The sequence below is a fragment of the Protopterus annectens genome, chromosome 5.part1 (assembly GCF_019279795.1).
Source record: "Protopterus annectens isolate FY-2018-M chromosome 5.part1, PAN1.0, whole genome shotgun sequence".
NCBI classification, from domain to species: Eukaryota; Metazoa; Chordata; order Ceratodontiformes; family Protopteridae; genus Protopterus; species Protopterus annectens.
The window spans coordinates 359,817,191-359,832,156 of NC_056736.1; the positions used below are offsets into that span (position 1 = coordinate 359,817,191).

Genomic DNA, 14,966 nt, shown 5'->3' on the forward strand with positions numbered 1-14,966 from the left:
CCTGTTTCCCCAGTTCCAGACCAATTGTTATATCAGGGTGTCAATAAAACACTGTCTGCCTACTAGATGGAAATTTTTTTGGGGTGCCAAAGAAAGAAGAGACTCAGAGACCTGTGGAAACCTGTGCTATATTTCTTCTTTCTCAATCATTTTGTCAAGGTCCTAAAGTTCAAAATGTTATCCCTTTAGAGCCTGTTGCCTCTTATTCCCTTTACTAGCTTTTCTGGTAAAGCTAGACTTAAAAGATGCCTTTCTTCACTTTCCTATTGGCAAACATTTCAGATGTTTCTTAAGATTTTCTGTATCTGGATTACATTACCATTTCTCTTGTCTTACTCTTTGAGCTATCTAATTTTCTAAGGGCATTTACAAGGTATCAGGTTCCAGTAATTGCTACTTGAAAACTTCAAGGCAATCACCTTTTTCCATGTTTGGATGATTGTCTTATATTTGCAGACTGTTTTTTTTCATTTGTTAAGAGTCATTAGCAATTGTTCCAAATCTTCTAATCAATCTATGTTTTCAAGTAAACCTACAGAAATCTCTCATCCCTTCTCACAGAATGGTTTTAGGAAGAGTTTTCCTTTCTCCAGACAATGAAGAGAGAGGTTCCAACAGTTTTTCCTGTGTTTGTTTAAATTAAAATTAGATTTCTGCCAGGGAATTGCTCAGGATTCTGAGGTACATGTCTTCTATATGTCTTATAATCCTTTTGGCCAAACATTGCATGAGAAAAATTCAATGATACTTCAAGTCAGTCTAGACTTCAGGACTATACCCTTTATCTTCTTAGATCCCATTTCTGGTATTTGTAAAGAGGAAGGTTCTAGGGAGGGTAGAAAAATTATTTCAGAATTCAGTTCTCCTATTTTCCTTTCTACTTCCTCTTCATCTGGTCACAACATATGCTTCAGAGCTGGTGTGGATAGCTGTGCACATAGGGGGGAGGGGAGTGTGCAAGGTATGTGGAACAAACCGGATGGTCAAAAGTGTACAAACATCAAAGGGATGATGGTAGTTATAAATGTTTTGAAAACCTTAAATCATCTCTGGTCTCTAGACCCTCTGTAAGTTTATACAGACAGTACCACACTGATGACTAAATAAATGAAGACACCAAATCTTACCCTCTTTGCAGACTTGCTGTGATAGTCTTGGAGGTTACAACTCAGTTCAGTTTGACTCTTCAGGCTTCAAACATTTTATCAGAGCAAAACACTGTAGCAGACAAGCTAAGCAGGACCTGAGCAGATCCTCACAACTGGAAAGTGCACCTGGGAGTCTTCTAAGAAATGATCCAGCAATGGGGAACAGCTCAAGTAGATGTTTCTTTCTCTTCTTTCAAGATTCCTCTGTCAGTCATTTCTGATTGGTTATGCTTGGATGCTCCCCCCATTTCTATTCCAAGTCAAGCAGTTTTTCGGAGGAGTTTTCCATATCCATCAACCTAGAAAACGGTCGCTATTCCTTTGGATCTGAAATTTGTGCTTGGGAAGCTTACTCTTTTTTCCATTTGAATGGTTCATCAGGCTGATATGAGGCTCATAACATGGAAGATTGTGTTTCTCATTGCTCTGACTTCTGCTAGAAAAGTACGAGTTTCATGCTCTTATGGTGTCAGCCTTATCTCATTTTCCACAAGAATAGGTTTAATTAAAGAAATAGTCCATCTTTTATGCCTAAAGTCATTTCAGAGTTTACATTCAGCCAGACCTTTAGTCTCCTTGTCTTTTTACCAGAAACCCAAAACAAAAAAAATAATTATTCATATTCTGGATGTCCACAGGCAGCTTAGATTCTGCCTAGACAAAACTCAGTCTTTCAAGAAAGCAGATCAGCTGTTTGTCTCCTGTGATGGTAAAAGAAAAGCATAATCAGTGTCAAAGCAGACTGTTTCTAGATGGCTGTATCATGGTATTTCTTGTTGCTATTCTCACCATAACAAGCTACCTCCAAACAGGGTTAGGGCCCATTCCACTTGGGCTTTTGCTTCTTTTGTGGATTTCTGGAAATATTAACAAGAGAAAGATTAGTAACAAATCTGGCACCTTCCCCTATAATAATTGTTCATGCTGTAAATGCATTTTGATAAAGACTAAGTTTTGTCACCCTAGAACTAATAAGCATTTTTGCTTTAAATGCTTTGCTACCTGCAGCACCTCCTACATTATATATTTGGCTACATGCATTGCATGCATGAAATTTTTGTAGTAAAACGCAGCAGAAGATAAAAGATAATATTATAGAACATCACTCCGATATAAGGAGAAATGTCAGTACAAATTATCTTGCTAAACATATAATGGAAGCAGGTTTATATCATGATTTTATGTTTAGGGCAATTGAGGTTGTTTATAAAAGTGCAAGGGGTGGTGTCATTAACAGTAAGTTAGAGGTTAAGGAATACAAATGGATTGTCTGTTTAAATGCTGATCATGAACCTGGCATTAATGCCGGTGTCAGCATAAAACCAATTTTAAAGTTAAAGCAAATATGCTTAGATAACTGTAGAACAACTATCTATGAATTTATATATTACTCTTGAGGTTTTTATTGTATTTGCATTTAATTATATTAGTTAATTAGTTGCATATTGTGATGGGAGGTCTATGCCTTGTGACTTTTTAAATGCTATTACTTAATGAACTGGTTTTATAATGTCTATTTTCACACTAAAGAAGGGTTTAGTACTCAAAAGCTTTGTGGTTATCAACGTTTTAGTAACTTTTCTAAGTCCGGTATTTTTATTTATTCTTGTTGATTACTTTTTACCATGACTTTGTTTACCATTGGTCTGGATCCAGTTTTGCTGGTTTTGTTATTCTCCTTTGTTAACAAGAAGAGTTCTCAAGGAACAATTTAATTACTTTTCTCATATTTTTAAACTGCATTATGCTCTGATTCAAACTTTCTTTCCTGGTAACTGATATGATGCAGCTTTTGTATCCCAACCACTAATTGTAAAATATACAAAAAACAATATTTACTATGCAGTCTGTCTGTCCAAACAAACTAAATAATAAATGTTTTGTTCCAGGTAACAAGATGAGGAGTTTAGATCTCCAACTGGAGCAGAAGACACTGAGTGAAGAAACGTCCATTCCTCATGCTCACATTGATGGTGCTATGTGTACCGCAAAGGGAGTATTTTTGTTTGAGGCTGGAAACTACTACCACTACCAAGATACCAATGTCCTGTCCACTGCATCTGAAGCATCAACACCACATAGCATTGCTAAGGACTTCATGGCATGCAACAACTGAGATAGATTTATAGTTGAAAACCAATCTTTGGTGGAACTGCCATGATCAGAAGTTCCAGAACATGAATTATTCTCTTAGATTTGCAGTACAATGTAATCTTTAATCTGAAACTATGCATTTTTCCATACATGTAATGTTCACTCATTTGTTGCAGTGTTTCAATGTAAATGGTGTAGCCCCATTTTCTGCCTGCTGACTTCATTTTACAGAAGTGGTTAGAGTTTGGAGACTTTGACAGTCCAAAACAATGAAAGACAAATAATACTTTAACTTAAACATAAGCTATATACCGAGTGCTGAATTTATCATCTGTTATCTCAAACCGTCACTGAGACACTGTGCAAGTCTTATGTTATATGTTCACCAGAGACCTAATCTGTCATTAAAAAAGTTTATATAATAAAGCTGTTAACTAAAGAGCTAGAGTAATCCTGTGCTTAATTACTTCATTGGAGTGACAGGTATCTTTATTGTGTAATCTGTGAATACTGAATGAGAGATATATGTATATAATTGTTAAAAAGAGTTGAGCAGGGAACATGCAATGCAGGGTTACTTCCAAGACTGGGTATGGCAGGTAAGTTTTGATTCATGACCCAGGACCTAAGGGCAAGGGTAAATACAGTCACTATATATATATGGACAGTTTACTGTAGCAAGACAGACAACATGGTTTGGGAAGAAAATGGAGTAACCAGTGAAACTCCACACAGACACAAAAACAATATGAAAATGTCACACAAACTGTGACTAGGGGTCAGGTCTGAACTCTAATTCCTGGAGAAATCAGTGAGGCACAAATGTGACATGTGAGCTACCATGACAATCATATATATATATATATATATATATATATATATATATATATATATATATATAAAGATATTTATATATGTATATAGATATAGATTTATTATATCTATACAGATAGATATTGATAGACAAATATGTACACATATATATATATAATTTAGTATTGTTAGTCAAATAGTATGTTTTGGGAGGAAAATGGAGTACCCAGAGAAAATCCACACAGATACAGGGAGAACAATAAAACACTCAGACAGTGATTGGAGTTCAGGACTGCATGCCTCTTGCTAGATCATTGAGGCAAAGGTCTTACCCCTGAACTACCATGAATATAGTGTAATGTGTGACAGTTTAAATACTGATTTTGGTTTTCTATTTCTTTTGTTTCACTTTTAGAAGGTTCCTTTTTGTTACATTGTGCATTCTGGTATTATTGTAATAACTGATGTCTCCTGTTTTTTTTTCCTTTGCAACACTATACGTTATGATAAGAACCCCATTTTAGCTTGTTGCTTTTTCTCCAATGGGAATTTGATCCCTGATATCCTTTTTCATGAGTTCAGAAGTTGTAAGGAATGGGAGGGTTATTGCCAAAACATTAGTGGTCCCCAGAGGATATCATCATGAGAGAATGTTGTAGATTGTTGTTAGGGTTGCCTGGCCAACCCTGAGGCAAACTCTTCTAATGGCAGGGGTAACTTCTGCCTTAGGAAGATAGCCAAAGAGCCTTTAAGGCAACATAGGCTAAGGTGTATGTTCTCCTTTAGCCTTGCATATGACACTGTATCAAGATGTGAGATCCATTTGTAGTAAGTTTGACGTTGTGTCTGATCTGTTGATTATGTTAGACCTTGTATTCATAACAGAGAGCTGTCTCAGTGACAGATTTAATCCTCACCTAACTCAATGTTCCACCTAAGATCTGTATTATTCAGTACCCTAAGTTCAGTGTCAGAGTCTCCTTTTGAAATGTCCTTCTTGGAAGGACAAACTAGGTTTCTTTGAAAATAATGCCTCCCCAGGAATGTGGTTATTCTCACAAGACTTTTATTCAGTTTGTTAACAGGTAAGTGAACAGGTAAGCAAACCTTTTTGGCCAGCCTCAGTATTATTCTCTTTGACTTTTTGTTGTTGGGTTATTTCAAGTATCGTTGCCCTATTCATTTTTTAAGTGAATTAGTGTAATATTTAAAAATTGCCCCAAATTTGGACATTTCTACCCCGATTATTTTTTGGCTTTGCCCCTAATTCTTGTGCAGAGTTGTTTGGTATAGCTATTATGTGGTACTTTTTTGTATGGCTCACCAAACATTTAAATTCTCTGATTAAGAGCTATTCTTGTACAGAACTTCAAATAATACAGATCTTTTTGAATTTATATTTGCACTGGTCTGGTTACTAGACTTGTCCTGTACAGAAAGTCTTGGTGAGAACTCCTAATCACATCTAAGAATACAGCTAGTGAAGCAGTTGACCTTTTCTTATTTCTTTCTTTCTTTATTTGTGATTTGCTGACTGGGTTAGTCCCACTTGGCCAATGGCCTGTTTTCAGGTGTGACCCAAGGTGATATTTATACTGACTAGGGAAAATTTGGACAAGGCACTGAGGAAATTCCCCTACTTGTTTTGACCACTAGGGGCAGCTGTAAAGATTTCCAACTGTAGAATGGAGCGAGAAGGAGTGGGTGAGCTAAAGGTAGTCAAAACTATGGAAACATAAGACTTTGAAAAGGAGATGAATAATACTGTTCTGCATACTGAAGTGACTATGCTAACATAAGGTAGATTGTTAACGTCAGTGCTGGAACAACTGATTAATGAAGAAGACCCTACAGATACGACTGGTATTTCCTGGTCAGAGGTAATGGAAAATGTGTTGCTGATGAGAATACTGACTTTGAGGTGAAACCAATATGTTCAGGTGAATGGAGCCAGTTAGAACTTAATACAGATGAACCTGTAATGTTGTGATATGGATCTACAATTCATGAAGGAAAAGAGCAAACTCAGGCACAAAAGAAGCTATGCAGCAGTAACAGCAGCAATTAAGGTATGACTGGAGCAATGAATAGCTGAAAAAAATGACCAATCATGAGACTTTCCATAAAACAAGAAGGAGACATTGACAGATATACTGTATGGGACTAAGTGATTTATCTTTCAGGTGTTTCAGTGAGATCTAGACTAGAAATGGGTAAAGGATGTTTTTGTGATGTAACCTTTGAATGTTTTTCTATAAAGGACTAAGTATCCATGGAGTAAATATTTTTTCTGGGACATTAAATGCTAAGAAAAAACTGTATATACAATTCAGAACAGATCTCATTATTGAACATTATAGTAAACTGTATTTTGCTGATGTGATACAAAATGATCACTCTTATACAAAAGTTAATGATGCTAAAAAAATATGGAATAGTGTATGGACAGTGTGGGTGACTCTAATGGAACTGAATAACAATGTGAAACATATCCCTTGTATTGTGAACACAGAAGGTATAAAAAGGACTGTGAGTATGTGGTACAGTCCAAGTGTGATATTTTTGTGGAGCTGAAGACTGTTTTATTAGCAACTGTATTAAAATAAGATGCAATCAGCGTGGGGAAGATGGACATTTAAAGAAAGATTGTGAAATGTGTTCAAAATTGAAAAATTTATAAATAGCTATATATAAATGAAAAAATATATTTTAATTTGTGCTCTCTGCTTCTATGTTGTGCTGGATCCAAAGTCTTCTTAAGACACCCAGTCTTGCTGGCTGTTTACTGCTGAATCAGGGACACAGAGCTTTGCATGACTCCATCTGTAGTCTGTTTAAAGCATCAAGCCTTTCAAATTGCACACTGATAAAGAAATATATTTTTCAGCTATAAGCACAGCTACAGACAACTTATTTTATAATAAATCACAATACTCTTTCTGTCAGATTGTAGCATATATTTACAAAGTTTTCCTTCATTACAGATATGAATGATGACTTCTGCAAAATACCTCTCTCTGTCCCTCTCTCACATAACTGAATTACTTACAGTTATTATATAGAGTGCTAGTCACGCACATATATTTTGTTATTTCCTCTTCGTTTCTTTTTTGGCCTTCTGTGGGAAGTCACATAATGTCTGTTTTTAGACTTTTCTATTGTTCTTTTGTGATTTACTTGTAAGCACCTTTGCTGATGTGAGGATGCCATTAACAGAAATCAGAAAGGAAACATCTGTACAAGCTGTTCCTATTGAAAAAACATCACGTATTGCTGAGTTTAGATATTTGTTCTGCAAACATGAGAAAAGCATGTGATACTTGATTTCCAATATTGTTTTGTTAGGCTTTTCTTGATGCTGTGAAGAGAAGCCTGCCTGTTATACATATAGTATGAATGCACATTTTACATTGCTAAACTCTATACATATATTCAAGCAAACTTTTTATTCTATATTTCAGCATATTTACAACAGAATTAATTTCAGCCTTATATTCATAATCTCTAACAAAAATGTCAGGCAAAAGGACATTTATGGTTTAAATATCGGGAATATGAAAATATATGGGTGATTTCACAACTGATTACCCAACAAAATAGTCAAGTACTAGGAAGTAATGGGAAAATAGCATTAACTGAAGAGCAATCGGGGGGAGGGCTTTCTAGAAGTGAGAAAACTAACACTGTTTTACAAATAGCTACTAAAATAATAGAACGTTTTGAAAAAAAAAACAGTTTTAACTGATGAAAGCCCTGAAGAAGAGGGTGAGTTTAATAGAAGTAAGCAGAAGTTCTTTGTATTACAAACAAATGAAAAATCAGAATCCAGATTTTATGATATATTACAAAGTTAAAGGCAGGATAATGAAGAGAAAACTAAGTGAATTAGTGGTAAAGTTAAAAAAGGGAAAGTTAAAAAGGTTAAAAAAGATACAATAAAGGAAATTTCAAGTTCAAAAGTTCAGATATATTTAAATGCTTGAATGTAAGCATAGTACATATCATGAGGACGACCTTATAGATAAGACTGGTATTTATTTTATTTTTTATTTATTTTACATTTGTTAACTGGGAAATTCCGACTGGACCAGGTCCATTTTCAGTAGAGGCCTGGAGAGAAAAGCTCCAGCATCAAGTTATACAAATACAGTACATCCAGCATAATACACAAAACAGGTTACATCATGTATGCTGAGCATAGTAATATAACAAGAAATTAATGAAACACTCCAGGTAAAAGAAGATATAGAACATAAGCAAGAAGAAAATGTCAGTCATACATTGGTAAGAGAAGAAAATATATCAAGTAAGATTCTACAGTTAAAAGTACCCTTTCAGGCAACCAAGCCTACAGGGGATCAGAGATCCAGCATGTGATCACAGAGCAGTTTGGGGAGTTAATAGCAGTATGAGTAGGGTTATGTGATACAAGCGCATAACCAGGTACTAAGAAGATGCAATTTGAGGGAGTTTTTGAATATGGCTGTGGAGGGGGCAGTGGATACGGATAGGGGAAGTGAGTTCCAATTTCTGGCAACGGTGTGGGAGTAGAGCGCTTTCCCTGCATTATTGTTAGCCTTGGTGATGGAGAGGAGAGATTTTTCACTAGATCTTAGGTACCGGTTTGCAGTGTAGACAGTAAGTAGGTTGGATAATGAAGGTTTTTTTTCAGGATATTTGAGAATATTGTAAGCTGTGCCCAGCTGGTGATAGTTAAGTAGCTGTGGTAGCTCAAGCCATTTTAGTTCTTTTACTGCAGTACAGTGATGAGTTCTATAGGTTGAGTTTGTAGCAAACTTTGCTATTTTATTGTAGCATGATTCTAGTTTGTCTAGGTCACATTTTCTTATTTGGGTAAAGACCTGTGTTGCGTATAATAGAGCTGAGAGGAGGTGGGTCTGTGCAAGAGTGACTCTTGCTTTTTGTGACAGAAGGACTTATGCCTGTATAAGGAGCCTAGCTTTTTGTGTACTAGTTTTATGGTATTTGAGATGTGAACATCAAAGTGGAGATTGTGTATTTCAATGCCCAGAAGTTTGGTATGATTAGAAGGGGAGATGGTGGTGTCATTCCTTAGATGTAATGGTAAAGGAGAGATAGATTTTTTTTTATCTATTAGGGGTAAATAGTAACAGTTTTGTCTTTTTGGGATTTAGAATTAGTTGGATACCTGATATCCATTTTTCTACTGAGATAAAGGTATCTTGAGTGGGTGTATGTAGGGTGGTGGGGGATGAGGCGGCGCAGATCAGGGTTGAATCATCTGCATATTGTATGAGTGTGGCATGTTGTGTAGAGTTATTGAGGTTATTTGTGAAAATAGATAACAATAGTGGGCCCAGTATAGAGCCCTGTGGGTCTCCTATGGTGGGTGGAAGTTGTGTAGACAGAGTTCCTTTCCACTGGACTAATTGTTGCCTGTCAGATAGGTAGCTTCTGAACCAGGCCATAGTAGATGAGGTGAAGGATAGTGATGTTAGTGAGTCTAGTAGAATGGAGTGGGAGACAATATCAAATGCTTTTGAGAGGTATAGGAAAATGGCTGATACATATTTGTTATCATTCCTGTGAAGGTTTATTTGATTAGGGAAGGATAGAATGGCTGTGATAGTGCTGCGATGTGGACGGAAACCGTATTGTGTGGTAGCTAGTAGATTGTGTATGTTGAGAAATGTCATCACTTGCAAGTGGATGCATTTCTCAAGAATTTTGGATAGGGGGCAAAGGATAGCAATAGGTCAGTAGTGGAATAATTCATAGGAGTTACCTCCTTTATGGAGAGGAATGATGTGAGATACTTTCCAGAGTTTGAGTATGTAGGATTCAAGTAGGGAGCGGTTGATTAGGATGGAGACAGGATATGATAGGGAGTCACTAGCCATTTTTAGGTATGCAGCAGGTATATTATCAGCTGCCAATGTGTTTGGTTTTAGTTTTAGGAGGAGTATTTTGATAGTTGAGGTGGGCAAGGGTGATAGGCTGAAAGGGGGCTGATATGGGATAGGTTGGGTTGTGACTGAGGTAGACGTTTTTGGTAATTTGACTGGACAGGGCTAAGATGGATTTGGTAAAATGGTTATTAAATTGAGAAGCTATGCCTAGGGTTTTGTTAGTAGAGGTAGGTGCTGGAGTAGTGGTTTTGCCTGGCTTTAGTAGGGAGTTAATGGCATGCCAGAATTTTTGTGGATTATTTGAATATTTGCTTCAGGCACTAAGAAAATAGTTTTTGTTGGTTTAATTTGGATTCAGCCTTGACCTTGTTTCTAAGCTGTTGATAGTATTACCTGGAGCTAGGGGTTTTCTCAGTTTTCCAGGTTTTCCAGGTTTTATCTCTGGCTTTTAGTAAGGCTCTAGTGTCCCTGCTTAGCCAGGGTGCATAGCTGGCTTTAACTCTGATCTTTCTGCTGGGAGCTAGACTGTTAAGAAAGTTAGAGAAAGTAGTATTGAAGTAGTCTACTGCCTGGTCTAACCCAAGTGACCGTAGTGGTTCCCAGTTGCAGTGGCTTAGGACAGTATTTAGATGTTGCGGGGTAAGGTTACAGTCATCTCGTATGAGTTTGTAGACTACTGCTTTGGAGTGTTTGTGAAGTAGGAAGGTGGGAAGATGATCACGTAGGTCATCTGGAAGACAGCCTACTGTATAGTTTTGTTTGGGATAGTTGGGTAGTGTCCAGTCCAGTATGGATTCTTTATTTGTTTTCTTATCTATTCTAGTTGGTTCTTCAATTAGTTGAGAGAACCCATATAGACTGATATGTGTAGAGGGGCTGCTGGAGTTACAGGCTGCCCAGTCGGTGTTAAGGTCTCCTAGTTGGATTGTTTCCTGGGGTAGATTGTCCTTTGTCCATTGTAGGATGTCTTCTATTATGAGTGAGTTGTTGCCTGGAGGAATGTAGCAGCATATTATATTGATCTTCTTGGTGTTTCTTATGGATAGGACAGAAAATAGGACTTCAGCATTTTGAAAAGTGGGTGGTGTGGTGGGCAGGAGCTGGGGGTTAAGGGTGTTTTTAAAGAGAATGGCTACTCCTCCTCCTTTCCTGTTTGTTCTATCAGATCTAAGTGTATTATACCCTGGGGGAGAAAGTCTTCATCTTGGATACTGGGTTTAAGCCAGGTCTCTGTAATGGTGAGTACATCATGGTTGTAGTGGGCTATGAATGCATGCAGGTTTGTTAGCTTGTTGGTAATACGTCTTATGTTGAAATTTAGGATCAGCCTGTCAGATGTTTGTCTGGCTGAGAGGGGACCTGGATTTGGGTAAATGTCACCAGAGGTTAGCAGAGTTTGTAGGAGTGTCAGTATGTGCTTTTTAATTTTAATTGTTTGTGAGCTTGGTCTATGTGTGTTTTTCTTAGTGTGGTGAGATGGTGTTATTTTTGTTAGTGAGTAATATGTAGTTGTCACATTTATGAGTGTGGGGCAGATGTAGAAGTGTGAATGGGTTTGAGAGGGTGGGCTAGTGTGATAGGAGTAATTGTGCAATGGTTGATCTGTTTGTAAGGAAGTTAGGAAGGCTAGCGATAGTAGAGCTAGTGATAGGGATGTGAGTGTGGGTAACATGATACTACTTTGAATAAGAAGTACAACTAGGATTCCTGGTTGGCTGTGTGTAAGGGTGGAGGTGTGTTATATGGGAATGTATTGTTGGGAGGGGGATCAGTGTGGGATGTAACTGGATTGGATTTCCTGGTCAAAGGTAATAGCAAAATGTGTTGGTGATGAGAATACTGAAAACAAATGCATCAATAAAACAAACATACATAATCATATTGAACAAATATGTTTTAACAGCACTCATAAAGCCTGCAATGTTAGGCATTTCCCAAAGTTAACCTAGTAGATGATTCCATAGGACAGGGCCTTGGTAGCCAAATGAATAACAACCAAAAGGATCCAAGTTATAGTTGGTATAGTAGGAAGATTTTGTGAACTGGAATGAAGTGAACAGGAAGAAATATGAATATGTAAAAGCTTCTTCAAGTAAAGTGGTCCATGGTTATAAAGTGAAAGCTATACCATAATAAGAATATTGTACATTATGCAATATCTTACAGGGAGCAAGTGTAAGCTGTACAAAATTGGACTAATGTAGTAATGCAATAATGTCTTGGAACACCAGATAGTAAATGTGAGCAGAATTATGAACAAGTTGTAAACCTGCAAGCTCAGTTTCAGAAAGGCCAACAAGTAACGAAAGGGGTCATCATTAGGGCTTTATCCCTCTATGCCATGCCACTGGCAGACATAATAGGAGATTTTAATTTTGACTTAAGAGGAAAGAAAAGCTGAGTGGGGAGGTATAAATACAATAAAGATTTTTTTTCAATGAAAATATCACAGGAGAGGAAGTTTATTTGCATGAAGTAAAATTCAAGACAGAGACATGAGTAAGATGTTAGGATTTTCTGACCATAAAGCAGTGCAGACAGAATCTGAGGAAGAAACAGCAATAATAAGAGAAGGCAAGGGAACTGATTCAACAATGAAATGCCTTTGGTTACCATACATATGTGCTTCTTTGGAGGCCCTACAGAAAGAAAGACAACTGCTACTTGAGGAACACAAAGAAATGAGAGTAAATAAAGTACTGGAAAAGCTGTAAAAAAAGAAATTAAGAAGTCAGACATTGTGCCAGGAGAAGATGGCACTGGATATGAATTTTATATAAAGTCATAAGAGGAAAAGGCATGTTTCTTAGAAGTACTTAATGAATGGTTTGATAATGAATTATAAGATGAAAATATGTATACTGGACAAATTAAAGTTACGCTGCTCAAATGATATGATGAATCTGAAGAACCAGAGACATGTAACTTTAGGAGATGTAGGGCCTAGTTCTAAAACAAACTTGCTGTCAGTGCAAATGACCACTTACACTGACAGCAGGTCTTTTGGAATCTGGTCTGGTGTAAGCCTTTTTGTAGATAGGCCTTACACAGTAGCAAGTCACTTACACTGACAGCAAGTCTTTTGGAATCTGATCCCTAGTGTAAGCCTTTTTGTTGATAGGCCTTACACCAAAGTGAGTCACTTACACTGACAGCAAGTCTTTTGGAATCTGGTCCCTAGTGTAAGCCTATTTGTTGATAGGCCTTACACCAAAGTGAGTCACTTACACTGACAGCAAGTCTTTTGGAATCAGGGCAGACTTGTACTGACAGCAACTCATTTGGAATCTTCCTGTAGATAAAATTATGATGAGCTTTTTACAACAGGCGTTTAAGAATGTACTAAAGGAAGAAATAGGAGATAGGGTATATGAAGTTAAGGGAAGGAATTTCAGAGAGATGTTAGTGATATTTAAAAAAAGTGGTTAATGGTATTCAAAAAGGAGAAATGTAAGGTAAAGCTGTGTTGGGTGGTATTTATAAAGTCTATGATAATATAACACATGGAAGCATACAGAGCATGGTGAAAGAGTATGAGACACCACAGAAAGTGTTAAAATGTATTAAATGGTGTATGATTGTTCCTGGGTTAGACCAGTAGTTAATGGATGGGCAGACCAGGGTATCAAAGCTGATAAAGGCATAAAGCAAAAAGGTCCTTTAAGCACAACATTACTGAATGGGGTTACTGAAAAGTGAAACAAGAAAAGAGCGGAGCCGACGTACAATATTTAGGACAAAATAAGATTATTTTAATAATGAATTACTATGATGATTTAGTACTTACAGTAAAGAATAAAAGTGAGTGATTGAAGTAATAGCATTTAATGAATACATTACAGAAAGTAGGATTGAGGAGGCATTGTATAATACAGAATGGGATTTGAGACAGATTTTGTAAAAAGTGAATGTCTTGGTGTAGATTAAAAGGTGGGGGGGATTAAACACATACTCTTGTATATTAACTATAGTAAATATGTTATCTATTTTTAAAGTTAGGAAGATAGGGTAAATAAATATGGATTTAATAAATACCCACACTCTTTTCTGTCAATTAATAGAGCAGGGGCTAGGAACTATGATGGAGGCCATATAACCATTTGTGAACATGGATGAGATGCCTCTGGAATCTATGAAAAATCAGCAATTCTGAAAGAATTAGCTAAAGGTGGACAAGCAACTTAAATATCTACTTACTGAGGAGATGGATTTTAGAAGCTGTGTGTTCTGGAGTGATTTTGTTGAGAGTAAATGTCCTCCTTGTGGTACTTTACCTGATGATTCACCCTTGGCAATACTTTCTGATAATGTGAAGTATGCAAAACAGCATGGAGAGAGGTGTTTAGTTTTGAGAAAGCTTCTAACCTAACTTTCAAAAAAATCTATGCACAAGCTTTACAGTCAAAAGGCACTCCTCCAACTACACCATTTATGATATCCATTTAACCAGGCTCTAACGTGGATCAGTAGGTTATGAGATTTGTTGCTCTAACCAATGGGATTAAAGACATTAGGACTATTATCCAGTTTTCTTCTTTAACATAATTAAGTTTTTGAAACCAATGATTTAACTTATAAATTTGTAACTGCTTTTGGATTGCGGGAGAAAAAAAAACATCAAGGGACAGTTATAAAATTTCTGCTCTTACTTTGACACTTAAAAAGTATTTATATTTGAAACCTCATTCTCCTGAAGTTGAACAGTCTGATATTTGTTGTATAGTTGAGTGTTGTATGTAATGATGTATTTCATGTTGGCAAAACGTTTGATGCTCATAGGATATGGGGAAGGGGGCTTGGATGCATTTTAAAATAATTAGCAATTCCGTTTTTCACTTCCCAAGTGCTTGCTTTATTAAAGACAACAAAAGGCATGTTGTAATATAGAGTAGATCCAAAAACTTGCTCTTTTCTGTGATATATTTTACTATTTAATACAAAAAAAGTGTGATAAGAGACCTTGGGACACAGGTGGACAGTAGTCTCTCCTTTGATAATCACATTGCTAAAGTAGTCAGGA

General features: G+C 36.6%; 1 protein-coding gene across 1 annotated transcript in view; it reads left to right on the forward strand.

The window, feature by feature from the left end:
• Positions 1–3,681, forward strand: part of LOC122803162 (hemopexin-like) — a 226,259-nt gene extending 222,578 nt beyond the window's left edge. Inside the window, exon 10 of the mRNA XM_044072779.1 lies at positions 3,038–3,681. Coding sequence (XP_043928714.1) covers positions 3,038–3,264 — 227 coding nt within the window. The 3' untranslated portion in view covers positions 3,265–3,681. The remainder of the gene's footprint in view (positions 1–3,037) is intronic.
• The last annotated feature ends 11,285 nt before the right edge of the window (positions 3,682–14,966 follow it).